Raw genomic sequence first — 13,988 nt, forward strand, 5'->3', positions numbered from 1 at the left:
AGGAACTCGAAACTGGCAACTCGGAAATCTCCGACTTCGGACCTCAGTGGGTTTAAAACAACTGGAAACTCCTTAAAAACTGGGAAATATCGTTTTAAACGGTCATCCAACTAAGAATTCAACTCGGGAACTAGAGCTCCGACTTTCCGACCTGAAGATCACTGACGTCGTGATTTGACCTCGTATTTGTCCGAATTCCCAGTTGTCTTGAAAGCACAATTGTTATGGACAGAAAGCAACAGCAAAAAAATTGACAAAAGCGCGAGATTGTTTTTATTTGTCAAACGGCAGCCAAGCATTGATTATCATGTCACCAGAATAAAACTCTCGATATTTATTTGAAAGGAGCATCAAGCTCATCATCGTCCATTTTCACCACCCTGTGAAATCTATTATAACTTTCATCTGTAGCCTAAAAACTGCATGCTTTTCCGACAAGTCCTAGTTGGAGGACCACACATGTCAACGCGTGACTCCAAGTTTACTTCGATAGAATGGTTATTATATCAATATTTTCGCATAAAAGCCTTTCCACCGACATTACCTTTACCGACACAAAAATATTCCACCCTGTCTAGCATATTTTGTTTTGTCGACATTTGGAAAGTTTACCGAAAATGTTGCTCTTTCCATCAGGCCTGTCATTACATGACATGTAACGTTACTTTACTCGCATAAAAAGGATGGAAACCTGGTTAGTAACAGATACATATTGTATCTGATTTCCTTGTGTTATTACATGTTTTCTATAATCCGATATGTACTTTACTCGCATACAAAAAGGTTGGATGGAAACCTGTTTAGTAGCACATAACTATTGTATTTCATTTCCTTGTTGATTTACAAAGGCATTTTTTGATAATTAGGTAGGGCCATCAAAAGCTCACCAGTTTCTATGTACTGTTCTGACGTCATTTGTAGACCAAAGTGGAGGTTGGGCGACCAGTGTGACTGTGAATGACAGTTCCACGAAGCTCTGTGAAAGAACAAGGAAGTGATAGCTATACCGCCCGAGTTGGACGAGAAACAAGACGGTTCTTTTGAAATTTTCCTCGATTTCAGCCACGGTAAGTTTGATCATTTATCCCTCCATGTGTGTGAATTGATAGGGTCGGCGATTTTCCACAGATAGACCGCTGTTTTTGTCTAGCATCGAGGGCACGAGGATGAGCAGAAAGTGAAGCGAGCAAGCCATGGATATTTGAACACACAATGGTTTAAACAAAGAGCTGTCGGATACATTGTAAGGATGATTCTTCATCTAAAACCATTGTATCTTTCGACTGGAGTATCGATTTGGTTACAATGTTGCTGATGATCATAATGATTGGAAACATTGATGTATGTGACTTTCAAGCAAACTGGCAAATGTCCTACAGCAGGTTTCTCTCTCTTTGATGTCTGCCACACTGGGAAGTCAAATGTGTTTTCACTGTTTTTGCCACAGTCCAAGAAAATGGTAAAACAACAGTATTGGGCTCTGTATAACAATCTCAATTTAATCTACAGGATGTTAGATGGTAATACGTTCATATATGGGGGAAAAATGGATGAAAATAAGAAAGATAGATACCTATTGTCGAATGAACTTCAGTAATCAACTTCAGTAACTGGATTTGAGGCTCTGTCACAATCTGAATGAAAACCCTGGTCCAGTTGATGTGCCATCCAAGATTCCGCGTATGAGGTTTTGCTAAAAACTGTAGCCAATTGTAGGCCGCTGTACTGTATAGGCCAAATACTTTTTGGGGGAAATGTTGTTTAAGTTTTAGTCATTTAGCAGACGCTCTTATACAGAGTGATTTACCTTAGTGAGTGAATACATTTTACTACTTGTCTCCCATGGGAATGGGAAACTATTGAAAGTTTTGGTATGTAGAATTAATCAATTCAACTTACAAAATGATGACAGTGACCACCATATCAGTAGTGTACATGACTAATGTCGTGGCAGAGGCTCATGACAGAGTTAAATAGTATGCGTAGTTTAGCAAGCCAAGCTGTCGATATACACAGTTGGTGGTTCAGTGCTTGGCAACGTCATGTTCCCAGACCAAGATTCTGGCATAGAAGGGTACTGGTATTCATGCTACATGTGATCCCCAGAGCATTAAGCAGAAGTTGTATGAATGTGAGCAATATCTCTGATACCCCCAATGAGATGAGTGGCTATGTAAAGTTTACTGTATCCTACTATGCCTTTCTGGAGAGTTGTTCCGTGTCATTTCAACAAGCCATCGCACCCACCCTCTCAGATAATTCAGAAATAGTTTCTGTAGTTAGAAACAGGTAATATTGACATTCCTGAGGAAATTCTTTTTTAATTTCAACAAAATAACAATAAAGAAGGATAAAACTGAATTGCTTTCGTCGAGGACTAGCTTGATATGTGAGGATGACCACACAACAGGTCAAAACCTGGTACTTTCACACTATTTAATGGTAAATAATGCAAGTGACTTCAATGACAAATTTCTCTGAACAGGGGAAAAAAAGGACATCACCAGATTCACAGGGAATAGATTACATAATATGGAGAAGCAATACTCCAAGCCGCAGGTTCATATGACTTGTCAAACAGAATTTGTTTCTCAGAGATCAAATTATATTTCAACAAAATAATGTTTCACAAAAGGTCATTGTTTTTGTAGTTAGTAACCGATACAATCTGAGATGGTTGGTGTCAAACCTCTTTCTTGTGATTTTTGAGGGGAAGGACCCTGGACAGATACATGCACAAAGTATACGTTCGAGAACGTACACTATAGAAATGGAACGGAGAGAGATGCCATCTTCAGATGTCCTGCCATGTTTAAACCTCTTGAATTGTTTTTCCCCGTACAGGAGAATACAGCTTCTAAGGGGATATTCCTGCAGCCTCTTGGCCATGATTCCTGGGCCTTGCATTACGCTCATAGAATGGAGCTGTAGGTCTGTGTGTTGGTCATCATCATCATCATCGCTGTGAGGACTGCCGAGTGCCTGTTATCGACAAATCATGGCCCCCGTGCCACCTGGCATCCGTTTCCTGGCATCCTTCAACAGAGATCAGTGGTGAGTTTTGTTTGTCTGTGTCTGTCCTTCTATCCTGCCCGTCTGTCCACCTTCTGGCCTGTGTCTGTCCTTCTGCCCGCCTGTCTGTCCACCTTCTGGCCTGTGTCTGTCCTTCTGCCCGCCTGTCTGTCAACCTTCTGGCCTGTGTCTGTCTTGTCTGCACGTCTATCTGCCTGTCTGTCTTTTTGTCTCTGTCTTTCAGATCAAAATGCACTCTGTCATAATTAGTTAATCAATTAATTAATCTAGATGGCAGTGTCGTCAGAACAATATGAGTGTGTCAGGGCTAACGACTTGCTTTTGGTTGGTGGCATTTGGTTCAAGAAGCAGGCTGTCGTCCTCTGACAAGTAAGCCGACTATTCATGTCCCTCTTCTAATCAAACCAGATATTCGTGTTTCTGTTTTATAATTCTGCAGAGTCCTGTCTGTCCACTTGGGTTGTGTGCTTGTCTTGACATTCTTTAGGGTGAAAAGTGAGTGAAGGATACACAGCCCATCATTCTGTTGGTTTGTGCTACTCAGTTTATGGGGATTTTGCCTCTGCGGGATCTTGCTCACACTTGGACTTAGTTGTAAATTGTTGATTACTTATTATATCAGGGCTCAAGCCACACTATACCTGTGTGTGTGACACTAGTGTCAGTGTACTGTATGTGCCTTGTCTTGCGCCTGTTTGTGCTGCCCGTATCAATTTTATATTTAGTCCAATATAATTATGTGTGCGAGACAGGGAATTGGCCGTGCCACAGAGAGAGAGAGCACTGTGCTAACAACAGACAACACATAGATCATGTAGTGTATAGGGCTTACAGCTGTAAATGATAGGTAAGCACCATCTATGTGACGTTGGCCCAGGATACTTGCAGGCAGGTTAATGATTACTCAACAGCTTCTACCCCCAAGCCTTAAGACTGTTAAATAGTTAACCAAATAGCTACCCGGACTATCTGCATTGACCCCTAAAACACTAACTCTTTTGACTCATCACACGCTGCTGCTACTGTTTATTATCTATCCTGTTGCCTCGTCACTTTCATCCTAGTTAAATGCACGTTGTCTCAGTACTGGTACCCCGTGGATCGTTACTCATTGTTCAATTATTATTATGTGTTATTACTTCTCTATTATTTCTCTATTTTCTTTCTCTCTACATTGTTGGGAAGGACCTGTAAGTAAGCATTTCACTGTTAGTCTACACTTGTTGCTTATCCCATTCATTATTAGGGCCAGGAATTGTTCCTTGTCAAGTGATTTACTTCTATTATCAGTAGAACTATAATCAAAGGTCAAACTGAAAAAGAGTGAAGAACCAAGTTGTTAACCTGAATCTTCATAGGAGTATTACACTTTGAAGTATTTGTTTGAACTCTACCACATTCCATTGCATTCCGACTGACAGTTATTCCGTGTGAATGGCATGCTAAAGTCAAGGTTGTAAACCTTTTGCCCTGTGTGGCTGTAGCCACTCTCTGTCTGGTGTTCTCAGAGCGGTGGAGCTGGGACAGTGGTGGTGTTCTGTGTTGTCACAGAGCCACTGATGTGTTTTACACTAAATTACTGCTGACAGGGAAGACACTGCCAGTGTCCTAACTGTCTCATTTCTGTCCTGCCTTGAGAGAGAACCCAACCCCCTTTCCACCACACACACACACACACACACACACACACAGATATAAACACACACATGCTGCCCAGCTATTGTGAGTGTACATAGGCAATCAGGGATTCTTCCCTCTGGCTTCTTTCCTCCCCTTAGCAACTGGTCTCTAGGGCCGGTTTATGCTGGTGTGACTTTACATGCCATAAGTGTCTGTTTCAGGCTTGATCAGGGGTAGACCCACGTTGGAGTGGCTGTGTTTGGCTAGGTCAGGGGTAGACCCACGTTGGGGTGGCTGTGTTTGGCTAGGTCAGGGGTAGACCCACGTTGGGGTGGCTGTGTTTGGTTAGGTCAGGGGTAGACCCACGTTGGGGTGGCTGTGTTTGGTTAGGTCAGGGGTAGACCCACGTTGGGGTGGCTGTGTTTGGTTAGGTCAGGGGTAGACTCAGGTCGGAGTGGCTGTGTTTGGTTAGGTCAGGGGTAGACCCACGTCAGGGTGGCTGTGTTTGGTTAGGTCAGGGGTAGACCCACGTCAGGGTGGCTGTGTTTGGTTAGGTCAGGGGTAGACTCAGGTCGGGGTGGCTGTGTTTGGTTAGGTCAGGGGTAGACCCACGTTGGGGTGGCTGTGTTTGGCTAGGTCAGGGGTAGACCCACGTTGGGGTGGCTGTGTTTGGTTAGGTCAGGGGTAGACTCAGGTCAGGGTGGCTGTGTTTGGTTAGGTCAGGAGTAGACTCAGGTCGGGGTGGCTGTGTTTGGTTTGGTCAGGGGTGAACCCACGTTGGAGTGGCTGTGTTTGGTTAGGTCAGGGGTAGACCCACGTTGGGGTGGCTGTGTTTGGCTAGGTCAGGGGTAGACTCACGGTGGGTTGGCTGTGTTTGGCTAGGTCAGGGGTAGACCCACGTTGGGGTGACTGTGTTTGGCTAGGTCAGGGGTGAACCCACGTCAGGGTGGCTGTGTTTGGCTAGGTCAGGGGTGAACCCACGTCAGGGACTGTCGAAATTGACTTGTTTGCCCTCTGCACAAGTCCACCAGGAAATAACTGATGAGTGGGAGATCTACAAGAACAGGACTTCATGGTTTTTATTATACTCACCTGCTCTCGCTGGGTTTTTTATGCTCACCGGTGATGTGAGTAATGACCATGAAAACATGCCAGACTGGTTATGCAGTTGAAGTCGGAAGTTTACATACACTTAGATTGGAGTCATTAAAACTCGTTTTTCAACCACTCCAGAAATTTCGTTTTGGCAAGTCTGTTAGGACATCTTCTTTGTGCATGACACAAGTATTTTTTTCCAACAATTGTTTAGACAGATTATTTCACTTATAATTCACTGTATAACAATTCCAGTGGGTGGGTCAGAAGTTTACATACTCTAAGTTGACTGTGCCTTTAAACAGCTTGGAAAATTTCAGAAATGTATGTCATGGCTTTAGAAGCTTCTGATAGCCTAATTGACATAATTTGAGTCAATTGTAGGTGTACCTGTACATGTATGTCAAGGTCTACCTTCAAACTCAGTGCCTCTTTGCTTGGCATCAATGGAAAATCAATGGAAATCAGCCAGACATCAGAAAAAGATTGTAGACATCCAAAAGTCTGGTTCATCCTTGGGAGCAGTTTCCAAATGCCTGAAGCTACCACGTTCATCTGAACAAACAATAGTATAAGCACCATGTGACCACGCAGCCGTCATAACGCTCAGGAAGGAGACACATTCTGTCTCCTGGAGATGAACGTACTTTGGTGCGAAAAGTGCAAATCAATCCCAGAACAACAGCAAAGGACCTTGTGAAGATGCCGGAGGAAACCGGTACAAAAGTATCTATATCCACAGTAAAACAAGTCCTATATCGACATAACCTGAAAAGCCGTTCGGCAAGGAAGAAGCCACTGCTCCAAAACCGCCATAAAAAATCCAGTTTGCAACTGCACATGGGGACAAAGATCATACTTTTTGGAGAAATGTCCTCTGGTCTGATGACACAAAAATAGAACTGTTTGGCCATAATGACCATCGTTATGTTTGGAGGAGAAAGGGGGAGGCTTGCAAAGCTGAAGAACACCATCCCAACCGTAAAGCATGGGGGTGGCAGCATCATGTTGTGGGGGTGCTTTGCTGCAGGAGGGCCTGGTGCACTTCACAAAATAGATGGCATCATGAGGAAAGAAAATTATGTGGATATATTGAAGCAACATGTCCAGACATCAGTCAGGAAGTTACAGCTTGGTCGCAAATGGATCTTCCAAATGGACAATGACCCCAAGCATACTTCCAAAGTTGTGGCAAAATGGCTTAAGGTCAACAAAGTCAAGGTATTGGAGTGGCCATCACAAAGCCCTGACGTCAATACTTTTGAACATTTGTGGACAGAACTGAAAAAGCGTGTGTGCGCAGGGAGGCCTACAAACCTGACTCCGTTACACCAGCTCTGTCAGGAGGAATGGGCCAAAATTCACCCAACTTTTTGTGGGAAGCTTGTGGAAGGCTACCCTAAATGTTTGACCCAAGTTAAACAATTTAAAGGCAATGCTACCAAATACTAATTGAGTGTATGTAAACTTCTGACCCACTGGGAATGTGATGAGAGATAAATCATTCTCTCAACTGTTATTGATATTTCACATTCTTAAAATAAAGTGATCCTAAGATAGGGAATTTTTACTAGTGTTCAACATGTATACTATTCTTCTGGTTTTATCTAGCTCTATTTGAGATATTTGACCTTGCCTTGCTGGCATCTAGGTCATCAATCCTCTGATGATATCTGTGACGTTGTAGACGATAACCATCTGATTTCGTGTTAGTTAGCCTGCATGAGCAGCAGCATTTTGAAGTTGTGATCCACGGATAGGTCAACAGAGAGCTTTCTGATGAAGAACTGCGTGCACAACTTTTCATGACGTTGACGGGTTATGGGTAGACAGTGCATTCGGAAAGTATTTAGACCCCTTGATCTTTTCCACGTTTTGTTACGTTACAGCCTTAAGCTAAAATTATTTAAATCGTTTTTTTCCCCTCGTCAACCTACACACAATACCCCTTAATGACATCACAATATCCCATAATGACATCACAATACCCCATAATGACATCACAATACCCCATAATGACAAAGCAAAAAACAGTTAAAAATTTTAGATTTTCCAAACAAAAAACAAAAACAAAAAAACTATCACATTTGCTTAAGTATTCAGACCCTTTACTCTGTGCTTGTTGAAGCACCTTTGGCAGCTAGTACAGCCTCATGTCTCCCTGTAGGTACAGAGCCTCCAGTCCCTTACTGATGCCCCCTGTAGGTACAGAGCCTCCAGTCCCTTACTGATGCCCCCTGTGTTGTCCCCCTGTAGGTACAGAGCCTCCAGTCCCTTACTGATGCCCTCTGTGTTGTCTCCCTGTAGGTACAGAGCCTCCAGTCCCTTACTGATGCCCCCTGTGTTGTCTCCCTGTAGGTACAGAGCCTCCAGTCCCTTACTGATGCCCCCTGTGTTTTCTCCCTGTAGGTACAGCGCCTCCAGTCCCTTACTGATGCCCCCTGTGTTGTCTCCCTGTAGGTACAGAGCCTCCAGTCCCTTACTGATGCCCTCTGTGTTTTCTCATTGTATGTACAGCGCCTCCAGTCCCTTACTGATGCCCCCTGTGTTGTCCCCCTGTAGGTACAGAGCCTCCAGTCCCTTACTGATGCCCCCTGTAGGTACAGAGCCTCCAGTCCCTTACTGATGCCCTCTGTGTTGTCTGCCTGTAGGTACAGAGCCTCCAGTCCCTTACTGATGCCCTCTGTGTTGTCCCCCTGTAGGTACAGAGCCTCCAGTCCCTTACTGATGCCCCCTGTGTTGTCCCCCTGTAGGTACAGAGCCTCCAGTCCCTTACTGATGCCCTCTGTGTTGTCTCCCTGTAGGTACAGAGCCTCCAGTCCCTTACTGATGCCCTCTGTGTTGTCTCCCTGTAGGTACAGAGCCTCCAGTCCCTTACTGATGCCCCCTGTGTTGTCCCCCTGTAGGTACAGAGCCTCCAGTCCCTTACTGATGCCCTCTGTGTTGTCTCCCTGTAGGTACAGAGCCTCCAGTCCCTTACTGATGCCCCCTGTGTTGTCCCCCTGTAGGTACAGAGCCTCCAGTCCCTTACTGATGCCCTCTGTGTTGTCCCCCTGTAGGTACAGAGCCTCCAGTCCCTTACTGATGCCCTCTGTGTTGTCCCCCTGTAGGTACAGAGCCTTCACCTTTGGCCTCACCTTCCTGCTGTACACCAGCTTCCACCTGTCCAGAAAACCCATCAGCATTGTCAAGGTAACGCACACAGACACTGATGTATCCTATAGGGAATTCACTGTCCTACACTGGCATGTTGCATAAACAGAGACTTACTTACTATACACTCGTCTCCACACACTATATATACATGTTATCAGCACAGGTGGTATTGTAACCTGGTCAGCATGACCTCTATGTGGTTTAGCCTGCTACTATAACCTGGTCAGCATGACCTCTATGTGGTTTAGCCTGCTACTATAACCTGGTCAGCATGACCTCTATGTGGTTTAGCCTGCTACTATAACCTGGTCAGCATGACCTCTAATGTGGTTCAGCCTGCTACTATAACCTGGTCAGCATGACCTCTATGTGGTTTAGCCTGCTACTATAACCTGGTCTGCATGACCTCTATGTGGTTTAGCCTGCTACTATAACCTTGTCTGCATGACCTCTATGTGGTTTAGCCTGCTACTATAACCTGGTCAGCATGACCTCTATGTGGTTTAGCCTGCTACTATAACCTGGTCAGCATGACCTCTATGTGGTTTAGCCTGCTACTATAACCTGGTCAGCATGACCTCTATGTGGTTTAGCCTGCTACTATAACCTGGTCAGCATGACCTCTGTGGTTTAGCCTGCTACTATAACCTGGTCAGCATGACCTCTATGTGGTTTAGCCTGCTACTATAACCTGGTCAGCATGACCTCTATGTGGTTTAGCCTGCTACTATAACCTGGTCAGCATGACCTCTATGTGGTTTAGCCTGCTACTATAACCTGGTCAGCATGACCTCTATGTGGTTTAGCCTGCTACTATAACCTGGTCAGCATGACCTCTATGTGGTTTAGCCTGCTACTATAACCTGGTCAGCATGACCTCTATGTGGTTTAGCCTGCTACTATAACCTGGTCAGCATGACCTCTATGTGGTTTAGCCTGCTACTATAACCTGGTCAGCATGACCTCTATGTGGTTTACCCTGCTACTATAACCTGGTCAGCATGACCTCTATGTGGTTTAGCCTGCTACTATAACCTGGTCAGCATGACCTCTATGTGGTTTAGCCTGCTACTATAACCTGGTCAGCATGACCTCTATGTGGTTTAGCCTGCTACTATAACCTGGTCAGCATGACCTCTATGTGGTTTAGCCTGCTACTATAACCTGGTCAGCATGACCTCTATGTGGTTTAGCCTGCTACTATAACCTGGTCAGCATGACCTCTATGTGGTTTAGCCTGCTACTATAACCTGGTCAGCATGACCTCTATGTGGTTTAGCCTGCTACTATAACCTGGTCAGCATGACCTCTATGTGGTTTAGCCTGCTACTATAACCTGGTCAGCATGACCTCTATGTGGTTTAGCCTGCTACTATAACCTGGTCAGCATGACCTCTATGTGGTTTAGCCCCGCACATTGACTCGGTACCGTTACCTCCTATATATAGCCTCGTTATTTTATTCTTGTGTTTCTTTTTATATGATTTCTTGCTTCATTTTTTTGTATTTTTTTTTTCTTACTAACTCTTTCTTTTATTGTTTCTTAAAACGACATTGTTGGTAAAGGGCTTGTAAGTAAGAATTTCAGGTAAGGTTGTTGTACCTGTTGTATTCGGGGCATATGACAAATACAATTTGATTTGATTTGAATGCTAATTGGATGAAAGCTGTGGTATATCAGACCATATACCACTGGTATGAATAGGAAAAGATACGCTAGTAACCAGATTATAATAGCAATAAGGCACCGCGGGGCTTTGTGGTAAATGTCTGTATTCAGGCACTCCGTGATGCGTTGTGTGTTACAGCAGTACTTACACGGAACCCAAACCCGCTGCCCGCATGCGTCATCGTGCGCTATCATGCATACATTTATTTTGTCCCCCGACACCAAACGCGATCACGACACGCAGGTTAATTAAAATATCAAAACAAACTCTGAACCAACCTGGGTATAACCAATGAGGAGAAGGCACGTGGGTACCTGCTTCTATAAACCAATGAGGAGATGGAAGAGGCAGGACTTGCAGCGCGATCTGCGTCAGAAATAGAAAGGACTTATATTTTAGCCCTTGGCATCGCAGACGCTTGTTGGCGCGCGCGCAATAATTGAATAACGTGGATTTCTAAATGTATTTTGAAAGGCGACTCAATGTGTCCGGTCTGGTCAGCATGTTAGCCGTGGTATATTAGCCCTATACAACAAACCCCTGAGGAGCCTAATTGCTTAATTATACCACGGCATTGTTGAATACTCCTTTCTGATTGACGTGAAGGGCATTCTAGAGTGTGCATTATTTCCTTATAAGGCACGGTATTTACATGGTAAAATTCAATGGCTATAGTTCATTCTTAGATGTTCAGTTTGAGCTGCTTGAAGTCAAACATGATTGGCATTGTTGAATTCGATTTTCATAATAGAACGCTAGGACTGATGTTTGGTTTGCTAAACGAGCAAGTGTGTTAGGTTACCAAGGCAACTACTGTCACTATCAAGTAAACTTGCTAGCGACCTCAGTGGATGTTGAACACACTTCTTCTACCTGCAAATGAACACAGTTCATAGTGGTAAATGTGTTTAAATCATAGCCTTGGTATAAAAAGGGATAATCAATTCGGGGCTCTATGTGTTTTCTGGAAAATAATGCCTCTCTGCTAGCGCGTTGTGGACCACACCCTTCACATCCGTCATTGTTTTCCAGAGAAAGCATCGACCATTGTTTACTTTGGAACCAAAGCTGCGAACTGCTTGACATTGGGATGAATGAATGACAAGCGACATGTATGCTTTTTTTTCACTATGAGGGTAATGAATATGTTTTCTCATGGAGATCATACTTGCTCCACAGAGTGAGCTGCATAAGAACTGCTCAGCTCTCCATGAGCTCTCCACGGCTGGCAGTATGCAGCTGCCCAGCCTCCACACAGAGACGGACTGCAGCTGGAAACCTTTTGGTGAGACCCCACTCAACCCTCGTTCTCCCCCCTCTTTCTCTGCCTGACACACTTTCTCTGATGACCCTCTTCTTCTCAATCCCTCGTACACCAATTCCCATTCCCTCCCACCTATTCCACTGACCTACCTTCCCTACACTTGTTACTATTCGCTCATTTTTGTTGATCCCCATAACCTAATCCAGTGGTCAGTATTCAGATACAGTGGGGCAAAAAAGTATTTAGTCAGCCACCAATTGTGCTGACTAAGTTCTCCCACTTAAAAACTTGTTCCAAGTTCTCCCACTTAAAAAGATGAGAGAGGCCTGTAATTTTCATCATAGGTACACTTCAACTATGACAGACAAAATGAGAAGAAAAGAAATCCAGAAAATCACATTGTAGGATTTTTTATGAGTTTATTTGCAAATTATGGTGGAAAATAAGTATTTGGTCACCTACAAACAAGCAAGATTTCTGGCTCTCACAGACCTGTAACTTCTTCTTTAAGAGGCTCCTCTGTCCTTCTTGTATGATGAAAATTACAGGCCTCTCATCTTTTTAAGTGGGAGAACTTGCACAATTGGTGGCTGACTAAATACTTTTTTTGCCCCACTGTAAGTGGCCATTAGGTTGAATTGATGTTATTCTTTTTTTCACCATTTCTAGATAAAAGCAACTATAAGCAGCTTCTGGGAGCCATGGACTACTCCTTCCTCTGTGCCTACGCTGTGGGAATGTACCTCAGGTAAGACCTCATCCAGGTTATCCATTTAACCTGACCAGGGGGAAATCTCTGGCTGTGTTATTAGCTAGAAAGGTCTTTGAGTCGATCCTGGACAGGTCAGGTGATTAGGAATACCCACCATTATCTTACTGCTAGCTGCTATTTTAACTTGAGCAAGAGTGTCAACGCTGAAGATCTGAGTTGGTGACAGTTTTGTGTTCTATAAGAGGCCTAGTGATGAACGTGAACCTGGGAGGAGATTGTGTCTATTCTTATGATTGTGTCATCATTGTGCGTCCCGCAGTGGCATCATCGGCGAGCGCCTGCCTATTCGTCTGTACCTGACGTTCGGCATGCTGATGAGTGGCCTCTTCACCTGTCTGTTTGGTCTGGGTCGCATCTACAACATCCACAACCTCAGCTTCTATATATTTGTCCAGGTGAATCAAACGCATACATAGAATGCCACACACACACACAAATGTTGGATAAATCAGAGAACAACTATTCTGTATTCTGAATGTTTTTCTAGCTGCTCTCGTTGCTCCCAAGTCTAACACAACATACTCCTCCGTGTGTTTCTCCGCTGCCTCAGGTGGCCAATGGCTTGGTTCAGACCACTGGCTGGCCCAGTGTGGTCACGTGCATCGGGAACTGGTTTGGGAAGGGAAGGTAAACGCATCTTGTGTTGTTGTTGTTGTTGTTCTGATGATTCCGCTATAGTTCAGATACGTTGAAGTTACAATACAATGTTATTTGGTGTTCCCTACATGAGGGATATGATCAGAACACTATCCTAACCCTGTTTGAACTGATCAGAACACTATCCTAACCCTGTTTTTAACTGATCAGAACACTATCCTAACCCTGTTTGAACCGGTGTTCCCTACAGGAGGGGTCTGATCATGGGCATATGGAACTCCCATACCTCAGTGGGCAACATCCTGGGCTCTCTGATCGCAGGTTACTGGGTCTCCTCCAACTGGGGCCTGTCCTTCATCGTCCCTGGCCTCGTCATCGCTGCTATGGGCGTCGTCTGCTTCCTCTTCCTCATCGAACGTGAGTACTGCTCTGTGACTGGTTGTAGGAAGATTGGAAGGGACTTTCTTCCCGTTAACCTCAGAGAAGTTTCCGTGCATGATTTTTGTAATGGTAAAACGTTTGCATGCTGACATCTAATCTGACCTGGTTTTGTCTGCAGATCCAAATGATTTGAAAAGCATCCATGATGTACAGAACCCTGCTTCCAGCAACACTGTGAGTACTTATCATGTCTCTCTGGGTCTCCCAAAGCATCTCTTAGTATAGACATAATATGTGGACGACATTTCAGAGGTATGAATCTCAGATAGACAAAGTCCCCTTGTTTTTGTCCAATGCCGACTGTAAGTGCCATTTTGGAAATGTGTTGTGGACATTGTTT

At 44.3% G+C, this 13,988-nt stretch overlaps 1 protein-coding gene across 1 annotated transcript in view; it reads left to right on the forward strand.

The window, feature by feature from the left end:
• Positions 1-949: 949 nt before the first annotated feature.
• LOC135518929 (glucose-6-phosphate exchanger SLC37A1-like) overlaps positions 950-13,988 on the forward strand; it is a 29,929-nt gene continuing 16,890 nt past the window's right edge. The window contains exons 1-9 of the mRNA XM_064943889.1: positions 950-1,067; positions 2,845-3,054; positions 8,859-8,940; positions 11,754-11,859; positions 12,508-12,586; positions 12,870-13,005; positions 13,161-13,237; positions 13,458-13,624; positions 13,767-13,822. Of these exons, the coding sequence (XP_064799961.1) occupies positions 2,999-3,054; positions 8,859-8,940; positions 11,754-11,859; positions 12,508-12,586; positions 12,870-13,005; positions 13,161-13,237; positions 13,458-13,624; positions 13,767-13,822 (759 nt within the window). The 5' untranslated portion in view covers positions 950-1,067; positions 2,845-2,998. The remainder of the gene's footprint in view (positions 1,068-2,844; positions 3,055-8,858; positions 8,941-11,753; positions 11,860-12,507; positions 12,587-12,869; positions 13,006-13,160; positions 13,238-13,457; positions 13,625-13,766; positions 13,823-13,988) is intronic.

The sequence above is a fragment of the Oncorhynchus masou genome, chromosome 29 (genome assembly GCF_036934945.1).
Source record: "Oncorhynchus masou masou isolate Uvic2021 chromosome 29, UVic_Omas_1.1, whole genome shotgun sequence".
Lineage (NCBI taxonomy): Eukaryota > Metazoa > Chordata > Actinopteri > Salmoniformes > Salmonidae > Oncorhynchus > Oncorhynchus masou.